The sequence below is a fragment of the Anabrus simplex genome, chromosome 12 (assembly GCF_040414725.1).
Source record: "Anabrus simplex isolate iqAnaSimp1 chromosome 12, ASM4041472v1, whole genome shotgun sequence".
Taxonomy (NCBI): Eukaryota; Metazoa; Arthropoda; class Insecta; order Orthoptera; family Tettigoniidae; genus Anabrus; species Anabrus simplex.
In genome coordinates, this window is record NC_090276.1 from 103,102,906 (window position 1) to 103,127,187 (window position 24,282).

The window sequence follows — 24,282 nt, forward strand, 5'->3', positions numbered from 1 at the left end:
TGACAGCTCGGAACATATCACTTACAAGAAACTAATCTCATTTTGTTCCGTACTGAAGATACAATAAGTAAACTCTTTCAAGATTAAAATTATTGTGTCCACCTATTCAATACAAACATATATATTTTTAGTGTTAAATTCTACATGAATGAAACACACCAGTTAGGGACATGTTTCGCCCTAGTTATGGGCATCTTCAGCGTATATTAATCCTAAGGTCAAGAATTAAAATTATAAACATTGGAACATATAGTCTTATGCTATTTACACAGTTTACAATATGTACAGTATGTACAATAAGTGCAATAACCTTGTCAGAATTTATGAACAATGAATTACATTTTTGACAATGACCAGACCTTCAATTGCGGAGTGGATTGATCATAACTTGAATTGGGGATTTTCAAATAGTATTGACTAGAAATTATCACTGCATGAGTTGGGGTTTCTTCAGCTGTTATAGTCGCCTGAATCATAAGAATTTTTACAACACCGGAATCTTGGTTAAAATCGTTAATATTCAATTTATAGTCCACATGTAGTTGGAAATGAAATCCATTCAAACGGAGACAACATTTGGGCTAAAAAATAAATGAACCCTATATAACTGTAAATTTAAGAGGGCTTTCTTTTTGTACACTGCTTTAATTTCATTTCTTATCCAAATCTCATTGACCTTATTCTGAATTCTATTCGTATTATGACCAATGAAATTTGAATTAACTTATTTTATGACTAGACTTCCAATTGTGGATTGGATTGATCAAGCATGAATAGGGGTTTCTCAAAATGTATTGACTAGAATTTATCACTGCGTGAGTTGGGGTTTCTTCAGCTGATATGGTCGCCTGAGTCGTAAGAAATTTTAACAATACCGGAACCTTGGTTAAAGTCGTTCATGTTAGAGTTTGAAACAGTTTGAATATTCCTTTAGAAAGAAGCATGGTTATGTTTTAAGGATGAAGAGTGTAAGTAGGATACATATTGTTGATTTCAATCATTGTTTATCGGAATAAAAATATTCCGTCATTTTTGTAGATAAACTTCCCATTGGTGCATATTCAATCTGGCAGGAATATGAGTTGTCTGTAACTGGATAAGAGAAAAAACGGGGAATTGGAATGATGAATGTGGAACCCAATGCGGTAATACTGTAGAGTGAGTGTTTATCGTATGAACTTACTTGTCTTGTCGAACGTTAGCTGGGACCAATTGTCCCATCGTGTCTAAACGGCTAAGCTTGCACCTAGTGTAATATCAATGCTGAAGCGGAGGGGTGGAGCCTGGTGGGGAAGGGGGTGTGAGATTCAAATTGTGTGTCTGTATTGTTGCTTGAGAGGTGTTACTTAAATTGGATTGGGCGGGCCTGGCATTAGGTGTGGCTATTGGAGCGCATGCGTTCTGTGATTTAAACATACTGGGAACTTTATTCTGATTTACGGTCTGGATTAACCTCGGAGTTGTTTCATATAACGGATTTTTGTTATCGATGGCATCGTTAAGATTATTATTTTTGTTATACGATTGATCCAAATAAATGTAGAAGTTTTCCATTTCGTTCAATAATTTCCCTTTGCTTAGGTTTTTAATGACCGTCAAATCATTTTCTATAGAGGTGAACTTATGGCCTGTTTCAGTCATATGCTGGCTCATGGCCGAATACTTAGTATGCTTGGAAACATTGTAATGTTCCAGATACCTCGTGTAAAAGCTCCTCCCGGTTTGTCCAAAAATGTGAACTCACATTGGGCACATCTTAACCTATAAACACCTGACCCTGACTAAATGTTGTTGTTATTATTGACTCTTCTGAGGTTGAGGAATATATACTGATTATTATTTATTGTCTTGAAGGCTATGTTAACGCTGTGTTTTTTAAAAATATTAATCCCCTGCCTGTCGTAAGAGGCGACTAAAAGGGGCCTCAGAGGCTCTGAACTTTGGGCTGGCGACCACGGGGCCCTCAGCTGAGTCCTGCCATTGCTTCCACTTACTTGTGCCAGGCTCCTCACTTTAATCTAACCTGTCCGACCTCCCTTGGTCAACTCTTGTTCTTTTCTGACCCCGACGTTATTAGGTTTACAAGGGCTAGGGAGTCTTTCGTTTTCACGCTCTTCGTGGCCCTTGCCTTCCTTTGGCCGATACCTTCACTTTTCGAAGTGTCGGATCCCTTCCATATTTTTCCTCTGATTAGTGTTATATAGAGGATGGTTGCCTAGTTGTACTTCCTCTTAAAACAATAATCACCACCACCTTTTAAAAATATTAGTGATCTGATGGATAGCTGGGCTATTATACGTAAGGGTGGTGTAGCTGTTTGTCTTTGATTTCTCTGGGACTAAGTTGGACGATAACTTGATTTTGATCTTATCAATTAACCGATTGATCACATTTACTTTAAAGCCATTGTGCTGAGCCAACTATCTTATATAATTTAGTTCTGTTTCCAAACTTTTGGCGAAAGGGGAATTTTTAGTGTCCTATATATTAGGCTATGATAAGCAGCTAGTTTTTGGGTCTTAGGATGTAAGGACGAATCTTTAATAGTTATGGATGAATGAGTAGGTTTCCTAAAAATTTGAAATTCAAAAGTGTTATTCAAGCGTGTAATTGTTAAGTCTAAAAAATCTAAGGAATTGTTGACCTCATCTTCTTTGGTGAATTTGACGTTAGGATCTATTTCGTTCAGTGAGACTAATATATCGTGACTGTTAGTAATGTCCTTATTGATGATCACGAAAGTATCGTCAACAAATCTTAGCTTCAAATTAATGCCCTTTATTTGTGAAATTTTTGTATGTTCTATATAGTCCATGTAGATATCTGCTAGAATGCCAGATAGAGGGTCGCCCATTGCTAGGCCTTTCTGCTGTTAATATTTACCATTAAATGAGAAGTAATTATTGTTTAAAACGAAATTAAATATCTTTATGAATTCTTCAATTTCCATTTTACTAAGGCCGCTGTGTTTATTGATGTTGTGATGGATAATTTTAATGGTTTCTTTAGTAGGAATGCTTGGAAACATGTTTGTGACATCGAAAGAACATAAAATATGGTTGGGTTGCATTTCAAATTTCTTCAATATTTTGCAGAAACTAATTGAATTTTTTACGGGAGATTTATTGTTGAAAATATAATGTTCTCTTAAAAACCTATGAATGAAGTTCGATACTTTATAGGTAGGGCTATTCCTGCAATTTATAATGGGACGCACTGGGGTGTCCTTCTTATGAATCTTAGGTAAAGCTCTGGCGGTAGGGATACTGGGGTTCATGTTGAAAAGTCTTTGTTGCTCTTGCTCGTTGAAAAGAAAATTAGAACTTTTTACTAAAGTTTTTAAATTTTGCTGAATTCTTACAGTGGGAGCTTAGTTAACGATCGAATAACTTGTATTATTAAAGATTCTTCTGTCTTTTGGTGTAAAACTGTTTGTCTAGTAGGACTGTGGAACCTCCTTTATCTGCCTTTGTAACAATAACAGTATGTTTAAATCACAGAATGCATGCGCTCCAATAGCCACACCTAATGCCAGGCCCGCTCAATCCAATTCAAGTAACGCCTCTCAAGCAACAATGCAGACCCACAATTTGAATCTCGTGCCCCCTTTCCCCACCAAGCTCCACCCCTCCGCTTCAGCATCGATATTATTATTTATCAGTTTCATATTCCGTATTGATTGGATTCAATGTAATAGACAAGAAAAAAATTCCACCGATCAATACATTCATCAGCTAGCACACAAATTTACAGCTGATGATGGCCAACATAGGCCGAAACCGGTACTAGTGCAATAATTCATTCACAATAAATGTATTGATCGGTGGAACATTTTTCTTGTCTATTACATCAGCATCGATATTACACTAGGAGCAAGCTTAGCTGTTTAGACACGACCGGAACAATTGGTCCCAGCTAACGTTCGACAAGACAAGTAAGGCATAGATATCAAAGTTACTTGTAAGACAAGTAAGTTCAGTATTACTGTATCGGGTCCCACATTCATCATTCTAATTCCCCGTTTTTTCTCTTATCCAGTTACAGACAACTCACATTCCTCCCAGATTGAATAAGCATCAATGGGAAGTTTATCTACAAGAATGACGGAATATTTTTATTCCTATAAACAATGATTGAAATCAACAATATGTATCCTACTTACACTCTTCAACCTTAAAACATAACCATGCTTCTTTCTAAAGGAATATTCAAACTGTTTCAACCTCTAACATGAACGATTTTAACCAAGGTTCCGGTATTGTTAAAATTTCTTAAGACTCAGGCGACCATATCAACCGAAGAAACACCAACTCATGCAGTGATAAATTCTAGTCAATACTATTTGAGAAGCCCCAATTCAAGTTATGATCAATCCAACCCGCAATTGAATGTCTAGTCATTGTCAAAAATGTAATTCATTGTTCATAAATTGTGGCAAGGTAATGCACTTATTGTACATACTGTACATATTGTAAACTGTGTAAATAGCATAAGGCAATTGTATTTAGTATGAAGTTAGTTTACTATAAGTTCCAATGTTTATAGTTTTAATTCTTGACCTTAGGATTAATATACGCTGAAGATGCCCATAACTAGTGCGAAACATGTCCCTAACTGGTGTGTTTCATTCATGTAGAATTTAACACAAAAAAATATATATTTGTATTGAATAGGTGGACACAATAATTTTAATCTTGAAAGTTTACTTTACATACCACTTAATCGAGCAGCTCGTCTCCTTTCTTCCAAGTCTTCCCAGCCCAAAATTTGCAACATTTTTGTAATGCTACTCTTTTGCCGGAAATCACCCAGAACAAATCCAGCTGCTTTTCTTTGGATTTTTTCCAGTTCTTCAATCAGGTAATCCTGGTGAGGGTCCCATACACTGGAACCATACTCTAGTTGGGGTCTTACCAGAGACTTATATGCCCTCTCCTTTACATCCTTACTACAACACCTAAATACCCTCATAACCATGTGCAGAGATCTGTACCCTTTATTAACAATCATATTTATGTGATTACCCCAATGAAGGTCATTTCTTATACAGTAAAACCTCGTTAATTCGAAGTCGTTGGGACTCAAGAATCGGACTTCGAATAACGTGATTTCGAATTAACCGCCAATTTGCAATTCAGAAGTACCAACCCTTGCCGCATTACAAATATTCTAAGGCCCGTTACTGCATGCAGTTAACCTTGATTCACAGTTTATACCTTTCAAATGCCATAAAAAAAGAACTATTTCCAAAATGTATCCAAGAAGGTGCATTTACAGTATTCAAATAATGCACTAGGATATCTCACTGGTAAACATAACCTCACGCATCGAAAGAAAGAAAAAAAAGCATGATTCAAAGACGAGGAGAAATCTATGCTGGCTCCCATGTGCAAGTGCGTTATTAATTGGATTACTATACTGTATGCATTTTAGATGCCTTGTATTTACACAGAAAGTACCCGATGCCCTTAAAATCGAACTTTCCTATGACTATCTTTGTACGACTTCCCGCCATGGCACTTCTCTTGTACTTCAGAAATGTAAACACTTGCTGCATCACAAAGTGTTCTAAGACCCATTAATACATGCAATCACCTCGATTAACACTTTAAACCTTTCAAATGCCATGGAAAATACTATATCCAAAATGTATCCAACAAGGTGCATTTACAATGTTCAAATAATGCACTTGGATAAATCACTGACAAACATTACCTCACGCAACGAAAGAAAAAAATTGCACAATTCAAAGATGAGGATAAATTATGCCAGTTCCTCTGCGCAAATGCATTATTTATTGGATTTCTGTACTGTTTGCATTTTTAGATGCTTTGTACTGGCATGGAAAGTGCCCGACGCCCTTAAAACAATGTAGCTTATCGAAATTTCCTATGACGAGGAGATAAAGTTTCTCGCTTCCATGTGAATTGCAACGCACTACTATGACCCCCATCCCTCACCCTTGTACGATTTCCCGGCAGGCAATTTCTCCTTTAAAACCATAAGACCGTTTGGGCTCGCATTAAAATAAAGCAATGCAGTAACACCGGCAATGACAATATTGTTCGGTGCCTACAAATTTATTATATGAGCCACGTTTTTTCGTCAACTGTCGGCATTGCCAGTGTTTGCGGTTTCTATTTTCCCGCACACTGCCTGTTGCGTGATATTACGGCGTTCCTTAAAAGGTTGAATACAAAAGAATTCTGATTCATTCAACTTAGCAATCATGAAGCGCACTGTAGACCCACCGAAGTGAGTGTAAGTGCGGAAAGCACATTCTATTATGACGCGGAGTGGATAAATTTCGAGTTGAAATTACACTGTAACATACTACTGTTTTAAAATGTAAAGGCAGTTTCAAATTAAAAGTCTGAATTTCGGTAATGGGGCCGACATTGTATGTCGAATTATGAATTATCCGTACCGTATTTCGAATTAAAATTTTGAAATACCGGTAACATGCAAAACTGTATCTCATGTTTCCGGGAACGAGAGCTTCTTCGAATTAGGCAGAATTTTGAATTAACCAATTTCGAATTATCGAGGTTCTACTGTATTAAGAACTAGGTACTTACAATGATACCCAAAAGGAACTTTAACGCCATCAACTCAGTAATTAAAACTGAGAGGACGTTTCATATTTGTGAAACTCACAACCTGACTTTTAACCCCATTTATCATCATACCATTGCCCACTGTCCATCTTACAACACTATAGAGGTCACCCTGCAGCCGCTCACAATCTTGCAATTTATTTATTACTCTGTAGAGAATAATATCATCTGCAAACAGCCTTATCTCTGATTCCACTTCTTTACACATATCATTGACTGTATAAGAAAACATAAAGGTCCAATAATATTGCCTTGAGGAATTCCCCTCTTAGTTATTACAGGGCCAGATAAAGCTTCATCTACCCTAATTCTCTGAGTTCTATTTTCTAGAAATATAGCCACCCATTCAGACACACTTTTTACTAGTCCAATAGCACTCATTTTTACCAGTAGTCTTCCATGATCTACCCTATCAAATGCCTTAGATAGGTCAATCGTAATACAGTCCATTTGGCCTCCTGAATCCAGGATATCTGCTATATCTTGCTGAATTCCTACAAGCTGCACTTCAGTGGAATAACCTTTCCTAAACCCAAACTGCCTTCTGTTAAACCAGTTATTAATTTTGCAAACATGTCTAATATAATCAGAAAGAATGCTTTCCCAAAGCTTACATGCAATGCATGTCAAACTGACTGGCCTGTAATTTTCAGCTTTATGTCTATCACCCTTTCCTTTATACACAGGGGATACTATAGCAACTCTTCATTCATTTGTTATAGCTCCTTCAACCAAAAATAATCAAGTATTTCAGATATGGTATTATATCCCAACCCATTGCCTTTAGTATATCCCCAGAAATCTTATCAATTCCAGCTGCTTTTCTAGTTTTCAAGTTTTGTATCTTATTGTAAATGTCATTGTCATCATAGGTAAATTTCAATACTTCTTTGGCCTTAGTCTCCTCCTCTATCTCGACATTTTCCTTGCAACCAACAATCTTTACCTACTCCTGACTGAATACTTCTGCCTTTTGAAGATCCTCGCATACACACTTCCCTTGTTCATTAATGATTCCTGGAATGTCCTTCTTTGAACCAGTTTCTGCCTTAAAGTGCCTATACATTCTCTTCCATTTTTCAATAAAATTTGTATGACCACCAATTGGGAACATGCATTATTTTCAAAAATATTTTTTTTGAAAAGTACACCAATGAAATAGTACGTAAACGTATTACATTGTGGTATGTTGCCTTGTTTTCTACCATTAAAAAAATATTTAATAGTGCCTTTCCGCAAGGCGAGTGAAACGGCCTCTGACGTAAGCGGCGCGCTGTGACGTCACGATCCAGTACCGCATGGAGCTCTACCAGCCGTTGTGCATCAGCCGTTGCTAAAAGCCGATTGTTTATTATTCACGATTGCGAATAACTTCGAAATGACAGAAGAAAGGTTCGAAACAGCACAGTCAGACAATCTACCATGTGTAGATGTCATCATTCTTGAAAAATGTGACTTTTGTGGCCGCAGAAATTCGCGGATAACAAGCAAGTTTGTAAGTGGCGTCTTTTATATACGTGCAATGTACTGTAACCCATAGTATTAGGATAACAACGAACCTGGATAGATATCACATCACTTTCAACATTTCCTTCTAGACTGATTCCCCTATTAAAGAATAACATTACATTTTCGGGCTTTCAGCATTAGTAAAGTAAGAAATCGGATTTCAGCACTAATATAAACATATAGGTAGCATTATAGTACTAGTCCGCTTCTGTGATGTAGTGGTTAATGTGTGCCACTCCCGGAGGCCCGGTTTCGATTCCCGGCTCTGCCATGAAAGTTGAAAACAAATAGTACGAGGACTGGAACGGGGTCTACTCAGCCTCGGGAGGTCAACTGAGTAGAAGGGTTTCGAATCCCACCTCAGCCATCCTCGAAGTGGTTTTTCGTATTTTCCTACTTCTCCTCCAGGCACCTAAGGCCACGGCCGTTTCCTTCCCTCTTCCTTGTCTATCCCTTCCGATCCTCCCATCCTCCAACAAGGCCCCTGTTGAGAATAACAGGTGAGGCCGCTGGGCGAGGTAATGGCCCTCCTTACCAGTTTCATCACCATACCCAAAGTCTCACGTTCCAGGACACTGCCCTTGAAGTGGTAGAGGTGAAATCCCTCGCTGAGTCCGAGAGAAAACCAACCCTGAAGGATACACTGATTAAGAAAGAAAGAAAGAAAGAAAGAAAGAAAAGAAAGAAAGAAGGAAAGAAAGGTCATAGTACTATAGGGCTATAATCTATCATTCCCAAAAAAATATATATTTATGGTTGGGACAACTGGCCTACCCACTTCCAGGGCCCATGAAAGAGAATTAAATATCTTTGTGGAGGGAAAAAGTTAAACATGATAAAGATAAATATGACTTCATCTAGTTTTCACAAGTCGGGCTGAGTGGTTCAGACTGTTGAGGTGCTGGCCTTCTGACCCCAACTTGGCAGGTTCGATCCTGGTTCAGTCCGGTGGTAGTTGAAGGTGCTCAAATACGTCAACCTTGTGTCGGTAGATTTACTGGCACGTAAAAGAACTCCTGCAGGACTAAATTCCTGCACATCGGCGTCTCCGAAAATCGTAGAAGTAGTTAGCGGGGCGTGAAGCCAATAACGTTAATTACATTTGGCTTTTAACAAGCTGAGCATATCAGGAAAGAAAAGTGTCCCGGTGACATTTTAGTCGTTCAATACAGGAATGTCTTTGGGTGCTGTGACTTTTACTTTTTTTTTTTTTGCTTTACGTCACACCGTCACATATAGGTCTTATGGCGACGATGGGAGGAAAGGCCTAGGAATGGGAACAAAGCGGCCGTGGCCTTAGGTACAGCCTCAGCACTTGCCTGGTGTGAAAATGGGAAACCACGGAAAACCATCTTCAGGGCTGCCGGCAGTGGGGTTCAAAACCCACTATCTCCCGGATGCGAGCTCACAGCTGCGCGCTCCTAACCGCACGGCCAACTCGCGCGGAATTTTTACCCTTCGGTTTATTGACTTGGCTTGTATAACCTAAAACTTAGGCTAAGTTGGATAATATTTTAAACACCTACATCACTATTTTCACCTGTGTGCAATTATGTTATTTATTTCATGAATATTATGATAATTATTATAATTGAGCATTGTTAACTTATAAGACCCCAACAGACAAGCGTTGGTTTTGTGTAGAGTTATACATTTGTTAAATTCACGTTGTTTCCTTTCATGATGTACACGCCTATTCTTTGTTACATTATAGAGTATTTAGATATAGCCTAAATTTCTTTACCAATTAAGCTCTTCAATAAAGACATACATAACTGTCCCATGCCAAGATATATTGGTAGAATTAGAGCTGTCAAAATGGTCCATAACCCCTTTGATTTATTATCTTGACATGGATCACCCAAAACATAGGTTAGGTTTGGAGAATACTTTAATAATCAGCATTATTTAATGCACTGTTTTTTACTTTCATATTCCAAGATGTAATTGAAGCATTTAAATAAAGCATCATACATTAAAATTTAAAGTTTTACCACTAGAACAGCTGACATGGAAAAGTGATTTGAAAATTCAAACAAATTCATCTTACGTTAAAATCTTCAAAAAAAAAAAAAAAATAAATAAATAAACTGTAGACTTTTCCGATATATCACCAGCATTTCTCCGGCTCGCCAAAATCCATTTCTCCCTCGTTTTAGCGTCTTTGGAACATTTATAAACAATTTGTTTGGTACGGTATGCGATGTGCTATTGCACATCGGAACTCTACACCATTTATAAGTTTTCTGCCTCACTGTCTGCGCAGGATTCATTTTAAGTCTAAAATATACCACTCAGATTATTATCCAATGTATAGACCTCGAATTTAACCATACTAGACACTAACGTAAAGTAGAAATACGCGAAGTGTATCCTGCTTCTCACAGCACACTATGTGTTACTTCGTCTGCTAATTCAGTCAACCTGTACGATGACGTCAGACCAATGAGATCGCGTGCTTGCGTGACGTGACATTTTCGTAGATTTTTATCACGTTTGGAGTTATTATTTGTACATTCTGATCACATTTTTGAATTCTGCATGAAATTTTGAATCAGATTAGCATATTTTTAATTAAAACCCCGGATCATGCATGTTCCCTATTATGCTTGCATTCATGTTATACCTAGCTGACTTCTTCGCTAGATTAAATTTCCTAGTAAGTTCCTTAAGTTTCTCCTTACTTCCATAACATGTCTAACTCTATTCCGTTCCAACCTGCACCTCCTTATAATCTCTGTTATAATTTAGTGGATCTTTACCATTCTTTACCACCTTTAAAGGTACAAACCAATTTTCACATTCCTCAACAATTGCTTTAAACCCACCCCTGAGTCTGTTTACATTTTTATTTACCTTTTTCCAATGAACATAGTTACTTTTTAAAAATTCCCTCATGCCTGTTTTGTCAGCCATATGGTACTGCCTAACAGTCCTAATTTTAATACCTTCCTTTCTTTCACATTTATTTTTAACTACGACGAAAACAGCTTCATGATCACTAATACCATCTATTACTTCGGTTTCTCTACAGAGCTCATCTGGTTTTATCACCATCACATCCAAAATATTCTTCCCTCTAGTTGGTTCCATCACTTTCTGAATCAGTTGCCCTTCCCATATTAACCTATTTGCCATTTGTTGTTCATGCTTCCTGTCGTTTGCATTACCTTCACAATTGACATTTGGTAAATTGAGATCACCTGCTACTATCACATTCCTTTCATATCATTTCCAACATAGCTGATTATCTTATCAAATAATTCTGAGTCAGCGGCAGCGCTACCCTTTCCCGGTCTGTACACTCCAAAGACATGAAGTTATGGTATGTATCATCGAAAAATCCCCCGAAAACTCGTACATTCCTAACAGATTTCCTGAATTTGAAGTCGGTTAAGATATAGTCTATTATGGATCTGGTACCCCTAGCCTACCATGGGTAGCGGTGAATAGCCTTATGTTTGAAGAATATATTCGTAGCAGCTAAACCCATACTAGCACACAAGTCCAGCTAATGCTTCCCATTCCCAACAGCTTCCATATCTTCCCCACATTTATCAATCACCCTTTCATATCCTCCAGTTCTATTCCCAACTCTCACATTGAAATTGCCCGTTAGCACTATTCTATCCTTGCTGTTGATCCTGACCACGATGTCACTCAATGCTTCATAAAACTTGTCAACTTTATCCTCATCTGCACCTTCACATGGTGAATACACGGAGACAATTCTAGTCCTAATTCCTCCAACTGACAAATCTACCCACATCATTCGCTCATTTACGTGCCTAACAGAAACTATGTTGCGTGTAATAGTATTCCTGATAAAGAGCCCTACCCCAGACTCTGCCCTTCCCTTTCTAAGACCCGTCAAGTAGACTTTATAATCTCCTATCTCTTCCTCGTTATCTCCCCTTACCCGAATATCATTTACTCCTAGCACATCCAGATGCATCCTCTTTCTGACTCAGCCAGTTCTACTTTCTTTCTGTGTGAAAAATAAAAAATTTAAGATGAGGTAATACAACATATGAGACTCTACTGATCAGTGCTGAAGTTCCTGCCACAGGATAACACAATATTTGGTTTAAGCTGAACAGAGATAGTTAGATTTTCAGATTTTGTGTGTGGAAACCAATTTGAGTATTGGAAATTGGGCAAGTAATTGCATTTAATGAGACCTTGAAAAATGGGAGGAGAATCCAGACACCTTTTTGATATCATTCACACATACATACATACATACATACATACATACATACATACATACATCATTATAGACTGTTATGCATTCAGCGTTCAGTCTGCAAGCCTCAGTGAATTTACTAAACGTCGCCACAATCCTCAATTCGCAACTAGTGTTGTGGCCTCATATAGTTCCATACCTCTTATCTTCAAATCATTAGAAACCGAGTCTAACCATCGTCGTCTTGGTCTCCCTCTACTTCTCTTACCCTCCATAGCAGAGCCCATTATTCTCCTAGGTAACCATTCCTCCTCCATTCGCCTCACATGACCCCACCACCGAAGCCATTAATGCGTACAGCTTTATCCATCGAGTTCATTCCTAAATTAGCCTTTATCTCCTCATTCTGAGTACCCTCCTGCCATTGTTCCCACATGTTTGTACCACCAATCATTCTTGCTACTTTTATGTCTGTTACTTCTAACTTGTGAATAAGATATCCTGAGTTCACCCAGCTTTCGCTCCCGTAAAGCAAAGTTGGTCTGAAAAGAGACCGATGTAAAGATAGTTTTGTATGGGAGCTGACTTCCTTCTTGATAGCAACTGCAAGCTCACTGCATTAGCTTTACGACACCTTCATTCAATCTTACTATATTACCATCCTGGGAGAACACACAACCTACACACTTGAAATTATCAACCTGTTCTAGCTTTGTATCACCAATCTGACATTCAATTCTGTTGAAGTTCTTACCTACGGGCATTAATTTAGTCTTCGAGAGGCTAATTTGCATAACATACTCATTGCACATATTTTCAATTTCCAAGATATTAGACTGCAGGCTTTCGGCACAATCTGCCATTAAGACCAAGGCGTCAGCATAGGCCAGACTGCTTACTACATTTCCACCTAACTGAATCCCTCCCTGCCATTTTATACCTTTCAGCAGATGATCCACGTAAACTACAAACAGCAAAGGTGAAAGATTACAGCCTTGTCTGACTCCTGTAAGTACCCTGAACCAAGAACTCATTCTACCATCAATTCTCACTGAAGCCCAATTGTCAACATAAATGCCTTTGATTGATTTTAATAATCTACCTTTAATTCCGTAGTTCCCCAGTATGGCAAACATCTTTTCCCTCGGTACCCTGTCATATGCTTTCTCTAGATCTACGAAACATAAACACAACAGCCTAGTCTTCTCGTAGCATTTTTCAATTACCTGGCGCATACTGAAAATCTGATCCTGACAGCCTCTCTGTGATCTGAAGCCATACTGGTATTCATCCAACTTCCTCTCAACAACTGATCGCACCCTCCCTTCCAAGATGCCAGTGAATACTTTGCCTGGTATACTAATCAATGAGATACCTCAATAGTTGTTGCAATCCTTCCTGTTCCCTTGCTTATAGATAGGTGCAATTACTGCTTTTGCCCAATCTGAAGGTACCTTACCAACACTCCATGCTAATTTTATTACTCTATGAAGCCATTTCATCCCTGCCTTCCCACTATACTTCACCATTTCAGGTCTAATTTCATCTATTCCTGCTGCCTTATGACAATGGAGTTTATTTACCATCCTTTCCACTTCCTCAAGCATAATTTCACCATCATTTTCCTCCTCCCCATGAGCATGGCTGTTCACAACACCACCAGGACGATTTCCTTTTACATTCGGAAGATATTCAAAATATTCCCTCCACCTCTCCAGTGATTCCCTGGAATCTACTATGAGTTCACCTGAATCACTCAAAACACTGTTAATTTCCCTTTTCCCTTCCTTCCTAAGATTCTTTACTACTGTCCGGAAAGGTTTCCCTGCTGCTTGACCTAGCCTTTCCAGGTTCTTACCAAAATATTCCCATGACTTCTTCTTGGAATCAACAACTATTTGTTTTGCTCTGTATCTTTAATCTACATACAAATCGCTGTCTACCTCGGTCCTTGTTTGGAGCCATTTCTGATAAGCCTTCTTTTTACGTTTACAAGCTGCTCTCACTTCATCATTCCACAAAGATGTTCGCCTTTTCCCATCTTTACACACTGTTGTTCCTAGGCATTCCCTTGCTGTTTCTACTACAGCATCCCTGTATGCCACCCATTCACTTTCTATACCCTGAACCTGCTTACTGTCTACTGTTCGAAACTGTTCACCAATCATATCCAAGTACTTCTGTCTAATTTGCTCATCCTGGAGATTTTCTACCCTTATTCGTTTGCAGACAGATTGCACTTTCTCCACCCTAGGCCTAGAGATACATAGTTCACTACAGATCAGATAGTGGTCTGTAACATCGAAAAATCCCCGGAAAACTTGTACATTCCTAACAGATTTGCTGAATTCAAAGTCTGTTAAGATATAGTCTATTATGGATCTGGTACCCCTAGCCTCCCATATGTAATGGTGAATAGCCTTATGCTTTAAGAATGTATTTGTAACAGCTAAACCCATACTAGCACACAAGTCCAGCAAATGCTTCCCATTTCTATTAGCTTCCATATTTTCCCCACATTTACCAATCACCCTTTCGTATCCTTCAGTTCTATCCCCAACTCTCGCATTAAAATCGCCCATAGCACTATTCTATCCTTGCTGTTGACCCTGACCACGATGTCACTCAATGCTTCATAAAACTTGTCAACTTCATCCTCATCTGCACCCTCACATGGTGCACAATTCTAGTCTTAATTCCTCCAACTGACAAATCTACCCACATCATTCGCTCATTTACGTGTCTAACAAAAACTATGTTGCGTGCAATGGTTTTTCTGTTACAGAGCCCTACCCCATACTCTGCCCTTCCCTTTTTAACACCCATCAAGTACACTTTATAATCTCCTATCTCTTCCTCATTATCTCCTCTTACCCGAATATCACTTACTCCTAGCACATCCAGATGCATCCTCTTTGCTGACTAAGCCAGTTCTACTTTCTTTCTTCCATAAGCCCCATTAATATTGATAGCTCCCCATCGCATTCCATTTCGTTCGCCAAGTTGTTTCCAAGGAGTCCCTCGCCTGTCAAATGGGAGTGCATACCTGCCAACTTTACAAAACAATAAATCAGGAGATTTTGATTTTTAAATCAGGAAAAATCAGGAGATACAATTGGTCAAAATTGCTTATTCTACATGTCTTGCGCAACACAGTACTATGATATATTTATAACACTTATTGTCTCAAAGCCCGACTGTTGCTATACGAGGCTACAAGGCTAAAAATTACACATCTCTATTCCCTCACAGGAAGTGCGTGAGTGGGATGATCGGTCTCTGATAAGCCTACCGAAAATAGTATGAACTCATGCTCCAGATGTGTGAATCAGTCATGCACTTAGATGCTATTACTTAGCAAATGCATAGATTAATATATTGCATCAAGCACCCGCGCAATTATGTGAAGCACAATGCTATTTGGAACAAATAACTAGCTGATGTACCCGTGCTTCACTACGGAATTCTCAGGAAGACTGTCCTTATAGTTTTCCCAACTGAAGTCAACATCTCATTACAACGACGCCAGTATGAATGTCGTGATTAAAAGCTATGATTTCATACGAAATATTCGATAAAATGAAAACAGTACATTTTCTCAATTTTTGCGAAAGGTACTACAGTGTCAATCTAACAGTTCAAAGTTTCAGAGCTAGAATGACCAGGCTGCAGACAGCCGCAAACACTCTTGTGTAATTATTCTGTTTAAGTGTGCAGCACACTGCTCATTCAAATCACTACCTCCGAGTAGGGATCGAATAGCTGGAATACTATGATGATCCAGTGTGTAACGTACCAGTAGTATTAGAAAATTTATGAACCAGAAGAATGGCATGCTAAAGAAGAGAGATCTAACTCCCCACTCCCCAGCTTCTTCCCGCCAGTATTCAGGCAGGCTGTTATACTTGAAACCCAGCAGTAATCCCGTCTATCGTAGATAAATGGCAGCAGAATACACAAAGCACATCACAACAAACAATGGTCAATGTAATGATATTGTTGATCAATTTTATGAGCTTTCTATATTGGAGGCCTTCACATTTAGTTTTCTTCTGAATCTGTGATGTTAGAGCATCTAATGTAAAGTGAGTCGTCCTTTCTTTCATGACTTCCTCTTGTGGTATTATTCAAGCGATCGTTCCTTCATGACTTTCTTCATTATTATAATCTTCAAAATTTAATCACCATCACCACCAATATTATTGTAGTCAGAACAGTAAAACTGAACAAGCAAATTATCACAAAAATAATTTATTCTATTATTACCACCTATTCAATACAAGCCACGTGCTTCGTGGATGAAATCTACATAATACTATATACACTTCTCAGGGACATGTTTCGCCCCTTGTTAACGGCATCATCAGCCTGTAGGTAACCTTAAGGTCAAATGTCTGAAACATTATCTATTCATATATGGATTACAATGAAAAGTATGTTACACATTAATCCATGTATGAATAGATAATGTTTCAGACATATGAACTTAAGGTTACCTAAAGGTTGATGATGCCCTTAACAAGGGGCAAAAAATGTACCTGAAAAGTGTAAGTTATACGAATCAATCATGAGAAGTGTCTCTTGCAAAACTGAATAAGACAAATAATCGGAAATTGCATTCTCTGTAACTTTCGTTATGTAGTATTTTCCAATATGACCACTAAGATAGGTAATTTTAAAAAAAATTTGGCACCTTCTCCTAAACTACCATTTCGAACAGAGTGAATAAAATTATTTATAGCATAGACTGTAGTTCCTTATTCCCTGACTTTACATACAATTCTGTTCACCCATTTTCTCGTACATCGGCTCTGATATGGACTTAGCAAAATAATAATAATAATAATAATAATAATAATAATAATAAAATAAAAATCTAAATTCATGAATATCTCTGTTATTACAGCCGGTACAGTAAAAATGTATAAGACATAAATGATAGGAAATGTAATAATATATAACTTTAGTTATGTAGTATTTATCATTAGGGCCAATAATAACATAAATATTTGAGAATTAAATTTTAGGCCTTCCCCTAAACTACCATTTCACTCAGCGCGAATAACATTATTTATGGCCTAGATTGTAGCAACTTATTCCCCGACGTTATATACCGATTTTCATTAAATTCTCTTCAGCCGTTTTCTCGTGATGAGCCTGCGCACGTACAGACAGACAGACAGACAGACAGACAGACAGACAGACAGACAGACAGACAGACAGACAGAAATTACGGAAAATTAAAACTTATTTATCCTCGTTAATATGGCCACGACCGGTACGGAAATATCATTCTTTTTAAATTCTGAGCAATGTACAGACAAAACATTTTATTTATATTGAGATAAATTAAAATTAGTCAGAATTGTCTCCAAATGGCTTCTAAAATCTCTAGAAGTCACCCGTCGTTATCATTGAAATTATGTCACTATATTACTAAGAAAGCGACTAGTCTCTAGAATCGACCAAAGAGGATGGAATCGACTAGACTGACGTGAACGAACACGAACATAGCACGCGAGAACGAGAGATTGACAATCGATATGCGCGTCGCGATATACAGGTTTCAATAAACATCGCACATTCGCGCATATTTCTCGCATTAATAAACTTCGATATTTCGTTTGAAAGCGGCCATTGAGCGAAGGACTTCCGGCCACTGACGTAAAAAAGCTGAAATGGAGGGATTTGAAAACAAATGTTTGAAGTTCACCAAAAAATCGGGAGAAAAGATAGAATATTCGGGAGGCGGGAAAAAACTGTCGAAAATCGGGAGTCTCCCGCCTGAATCGGGAAAGTTGGCAGGTATGAGAGTGGGATTCCATTACTCCCATAGGTCCGAGGCCTGCTTAAAACGTTCTGAGCTCGGTAGATTCATGAAGCAGGATGCTACCCTACTTGCGCATAGTCCAAGTGAGGATCTCCCCTCTAACGGGTTATGGACCACTGGTGGATTGTATAGTCCTAGCCGCCTGAGCACAAGGAGGGCCATGACTCACAATATGTCCGAGATGCCCACTCCAATTCAATAGCGACTGGTATCCCAACTTTTGGGACCACTTACTAGGCCACTCAGCCATTGCACATGGTTCAAGAACTAGGACGTGACTACAGTATCCCACAAACATGAACCATTCTTCCATAAACAGCCTTAAAAATTCTCTGCTCAAGAACAGATCTACTATGTTATCTTCTGAGCCATTGTATTCTATGGCTCTGAAACATGACAAGACAAAGAAAGGGACTGCTAAAACATGGACATCATAGAACAGAAATGGGATAATATTGATTTTTTTCCATCATACTGGCGCAGCTAATGAGTGGTGTCTGGGACATGATTATTATCCTGATAACTAGCTACAAAAGCAGAATTCTATTAATCAGGCACTAGAGCTAAGTAAATTTAATTCTGTGTGGTGACTAGCATACACTACTCGGATCGAACCCAAGAACTTGGGACTGTAAATCACCGGAAGATGAACACATGATGCTTGGACCCAGAGACAACTTGTCCACAGAGGGCGCTAGCTAACATATTGCAGAGGGTGAGGGACTGTACTTACTTGTCATCTTCTTTGAAACATGGCACCAGTTCACCAACTGCATGTCCTTCCACAGATATTTCGTCCTTAATTTCTGCTAAAGGCTGTAAGAAATATGGATACTAAATTAAGAAATGTGCAATAAAGATGTGACTTGGATAAATATACATTAAAAATCAAGTAATTGCTTACAAAATAATTTTCATACCTAAGAAAAATTGTTTGTTGTGGGGGTTACTGCAGTCACGTCCTAAATTGTGAACCATGGGCATCGGCCAAGTGGCCTAGTACGTGGTCCTGACTGTCGGGATTCCAGTTGCAACAGACTGGGATTGAGCATCTCGGACATATTCAGATTCATGGCCCTCCTTGTGCTCAGGCGGCTAAGATTATACAATCCACCAATCATCTCTAACCCTTTAGAGGAGAGATCTTCAATTGGACTATGTGTAAGTAGGGTACAATTCTGCTTCACAAAATTTACCAGTTTGACAGGTGAGGGACTCCTTGGAAACAACATGATAAACAACATTGAATTTGATGGGGAGCTATCAATATTAATGGGGCTTATGGAAGAAAGAAAGTAGAATTGGCTGAATCAGAAAAATGGATGCGGAAGTAGTAAACGTAAGGGGACATAACGAGGATGAGGTACGACATTATAAATTGTACTTGATGGGTGTTAAAAAAGGGAAGGACAAAGTGTGGGGCAGGGTTGTTCATCAGGAGTATTGTTGCAAATCAACATAGTTTCTCTTAAGAATGTAAACAAGCAAGTGATGTGGGTAGATTTGGCATCTGGAGGAATTACAATGAGAACAGTATCAGTGTATTCACCATGTGAGGGTGCAGATGAGGATGAAGTTGAAAAGTTTTATGAAGCATTGACTGACATCACAGTCTGGGTAAACAGCAAGGATAGGATAGAGCTAATAGGCAATTTCAATGTGAGAGTTGGAAATTGAACTGAAGGACACAATAGGGTGATTGATAAATATGGGGAAGATATGGAAGCTAATAGGAATGGGGTGTGTTTGCTGGACTTCTGTGCTAGTATGGGTTTGGCGGTTACAAATACACTCATGCTCATAAATTAAGGATAATTTCATATTGTGGAGCCACACAACATGGCACTACACAAAACTGGTGCTAATAGCATAGGCACATAGTGAACACAAACGAAACATATCTGTAAGTCCATGGTATTGGTGATAAGTTGAGAAAACCGCCACAAAACACATGTCCTACAAAATACCACTATTTCCTGTGCATGTACCCCAACATCAATATGGGATATGATCACCATGCACACGTACACAGGCCGTACAACGAGTTGGCATATTCTGGATCAGGTGGTTGAGCAGCTGCTGGGTATAGCCTCCCATTCTTGCACCAATGCCTCTCGGAGCTCCTGAAGTGTCCTAGGGGTTTGAAGACATGCAGCAATAGGTCGACCGAAAGCATCTCAGACGTTCTCGATGGGGTTTAGATCTGGATAACAGGCAGGCCACTCCATTCACCGGATATCTTCTGTTTCACGGTACTCCTTCACGATGGCAGCTCGGTGGGGCCGTGCGTTATCATCCATCAGGAGGAAGGTGGGATCCACTGCAACCCTGAAAAGGCGGACATACTGGTGCAAATGACGTCCCGATACACCTGACCTGTTACAGTTCCTCTGTCAAAGACATGCAGGGGTATACGTGCACCAATTATAATCCCACCCCACACCATCAAACTACTACCTACATACAGGTCCCTTTCAAGGACATTACGGGGTTGGTATCTGGTTCCTGGTTCACGCCAGATGAGAACCCAGCGAGAATCACTGTTCAGACTATTCCTGGACTCGTGCGTGAACATAACCTGGGATCACTGTTCCAATGACCATATACTGTGTTCTTGACACCAGGCTTTACGGGCTCTCCTGTGAACAGGGGTCAGTGGAATGCACCTTGCAGGTCTCCGGGCGAATAAACCATGTCTGTTCAATCATCTTTACACTGCATGTCTGGAGACAAGTGTTCCAACGGCTGTGGCAAGGTCCCGAGCAAGGCTACCAGCAGTACTCCATGGCCGTCTGCGGGCACTAGTGGTGAGATATTGGTCTTCCTGTGGTGTTGTACAATGCGGACGTCCCGTACTGCAGCGCCTGGCCACGTTTCCTGTCTGATGGAATCGTTACCATAATCTTGAGATCACACTTTGTGGAACACGGAGGGCCCATGCTACGACCTGCTGTGTTTGATCAGCCTCCAGTCGCCCTTTTATTCTACCCCTCATAACGTCATCAATATGTGTTCGTTGAGCAATTTTCACCACACAGTCACCATTAGCACATCTGAAAACATCTGCGCACTTACTCGCTGCATCATACTCCGACATGCACCAACACACCTCTGCATATTTGGACTGTTGCCAGCGCCACCGTGCGACGACCGCAGGTCAAATGCACCACATGGTCATACCCCGAGGTGATTTAAAACCGCAAACTGCCCACCTTAGCGTAGTTTCACCATTATCCTTAATTTCTGAGCAAGAGTGTACATTCTTCAAGCATAATGCTATTCACTGCTATACCTGAGAGGCTAAGGGTACCAGATCCACAGTAGACTATATCTTAATCGACTCCAAATACAGGAAATATGTTAGGAATGAATGAGTTGTCCAGAGGTTTTCGGATGATACAGACCACTATCTGATCTATAGTGAACTAAGTATCTCTAGGCCTAGGATAAAGTGAAATTTGCCTGCAAACGAAGAAGTGTAGAAAAGCTCCAGGAAGTGAAAAGGATATGATTAGTGAGAATTTTTGAACAGTAAACAGTATGCAGGATCAGGATACAGAAAGAGAATGGGGGCATACAGGGATGCTGTTGTACAAAAAGGAAGAGAAATCCTAGAAACAAGTGTCTGTAAAGATAGGAAAAAGAAAACATCTTGGTGGAATGATGAAATGAGAGCACCTTTTAAATGTAAAAATAAGGCATATCAGAAATGGCCCCAAACAAGGAGTAGCACAGATAGGGAAATGTATGTAGATAAAGGAAACAGAGTGAAACAAGTAGTTGTTGAATCCAAAAAGAATTGGGAAGATTTTGGTAATAACCTCGAGAGGCTAGGTCAAGCAGCAGGGGAACCTTTCTGGACAGTAATAAAGAATCTTATGAAAAGAGGGAAAAATGAAATGCATAGAGTTTTGGGTAATTCAGGTGAACTGATAATAGATCTTAGGAATCACTGAACATTTAAAAGGATTACTTTGAAAATCTTCTCACCGTAAGAAGGAAATCTTCCCGGTGAACTAGCGAACAACCAACTCATGAGGAAGAGAAATATTATGCTGGTGAAATTATGCTTAAAGTGGAAAGGATGTCGAATAAACTCCAGTATTATAAAGCAGCTGGAATAGATAAAATTTGACCTGTAATTGTGAAATGTAGTGGAAAGGCTGGGGTGACATTGCTTCATAGAGTAATAGGGTTAGCATGGAGGTTTGGTAAGGTACCTTCAGATTGGACAAAGGCAGTAATTGCACCTATCTGTCAGCAAGGGAACAGGAAGGATTGTAACAACCATCGAGGTATCACATTGATCAGTACACCAGGCAGGATATTCACAGGCATCTTGGAAGGCAGGGTGCAATCAGTGGTTGAGAAGAAGTTGGATGAAAAGCAATGTGGTCTTAGACCACAGAGATCAGGATCAGATTATCAGTATGCACCACCTAACTGAAAAATGCTATGAGAGGAATAGACAGTTATGTTTCGAAGATCTGGAGAAAGCATGTGAGAGAGAACTGAAGGAAAAGGTGTTTGCAATACTGGGGGAGTATGGGATTCCACCCTGCGAACCATGTGACCTTGCTGCGGTGGGGAGGCTTGCATGTCCCAATGAAGGAGATAGCCGAGCTGCTGGTGCAACCATATGAGATGGGTATCTGTTGAGAGACCAGACTAAGGAATGGTTCATCTAAAGGGGGGTAGCAGCTTTTCAGAAGTTGCAAGGGCAGCAGTCTAGATGATTGACTGGTATGGCCTTGCAATAATACTCAACATGGATTAGCTGTGTTGATACTGCTGCATGGCTGAAAGCAACGCAAAGCTACAGCCATAATTAACTCCCGAGGAAATGCAGCTCTCTCTGTATGAATGAAGTACTGATGATGGTTTCCTCCCGGGTAAAATATTCTGGAGGTAAACTAGTCACCCATTCCGAATTCTGGGTGGGAACTACAAGAGAGGGGGCGATCATCAGGAAGATGGATACTGACATTCTGTGAGTCAGAGAGTGGAATGTTAGAAGTTTGAATCGTTATGGTAGATTAGAGAATGTGAAAAGGGAGATGGATAGACTAAAGTTAGATGTAGTTGGTATAAGTGAAGTACGTTGGCAGGAAGAACAGGATTTTTGGTCAGGTGACTACCGAATTATCAACACAAAATCAAACAGGGGAAATGCAGGAGTTAGTTTAATAATGAATAAGAAAATAGGGCAGCGGGTAAGCTACTACAACCAGCAGAGTGAAAGAATTATTGTCATCAAGATAGACACCTAGCCAATGCCCACCATAATAATGCAGGTCTATATGCCTACTAGCTCAGCGGATGATAAGGAAGTCCAAAGAATATATGAAGAGATACAAGATTTAATACAATATGTAAAAGGTGACGAGAATCTAATTGTGATGGGAGACTGGAATGCAGTGGTAGGCGAAGGAAGAGAAGGTAATACAGTAGGTGAATTCGGATTGGGACAAAGGAAAGAAAGAGGAAGTCGCCTGGCTGAATTCTGTACTGATCATAATTTATTCCTTACCAATACTTGGTTCAAACACCACAAACGATGGATGTATAGGTGGACAAGACCTGGAGACATTGGAAGGTATCAGATATACTCCATTACTATTATGCAGAGATTCAGAAACCAGGTGTCGCATTGCTAAACTTTCCCAGGAGCAGACGTGGACTCTGACCACAACTTGTTGGTCATGAAATGCCATCTGAAGCTGAAGATATTGAAGAAAGGAAAGAATGAAAAAGATGGGATTTAGACAAGTTGAAAGAAAAGAGTGTGAGGGATTGTTTCAAGGAACATGTTGCACAAGGGCTAAAGGAAAAGGCTGAAGGAAACACAATAGATGAAGAGTGGATAGTCATGAAAAAATGCTGAGGAAATGTTAGGAAAAAAGAAAAGATAAACTAGGAATCAGGGGATAACTCAGGAGATAGTAGACCGGATTGATGAACGATGAAAATACAAGAATGCTAGAAATGAAGAGGGCAGAAAAGAAAAGAATACAGGTGATTAAAGAATGAAATGGATGGAAAGTGAAGGTAGCTACGGAAGAATGGCTGAAGGAGAAGTGCAAGGATTACATGTTACAAATTTCATATTTTAGTAATATCTTAAAAGTGCAAGGATGTCG

The 24,282-nt window shown here is 39.3% G+C and overlaps 1 protein-coding gene across 5 annotated transcripts in view; it reads right to left on the reverse strand.

The window, feature by feature from the left end:
• LOC136884100 (gastrula zinc finger protein XlCGF57.1) overlaps positions 1-24,282 on the reverse strand; it is a 122,463-nt gene that overhangs the window by 8,030 nt on the left and 90,151 nt on the right. For all 5 annotated transcript variants that reach the window (XM_067156134.2, XM_067156133.2, XM_068229833.1 and 2 more), the window contains one exon: positions 18,876-18,958. In XM_067156134.2, the coding sequence (XP_067012235.2) occupies positions 18,876-18,958 (83 nt within the window). The remainder of the gene's footprint in view (positions 1-18,875; positions 18,959-24,282) is intronic.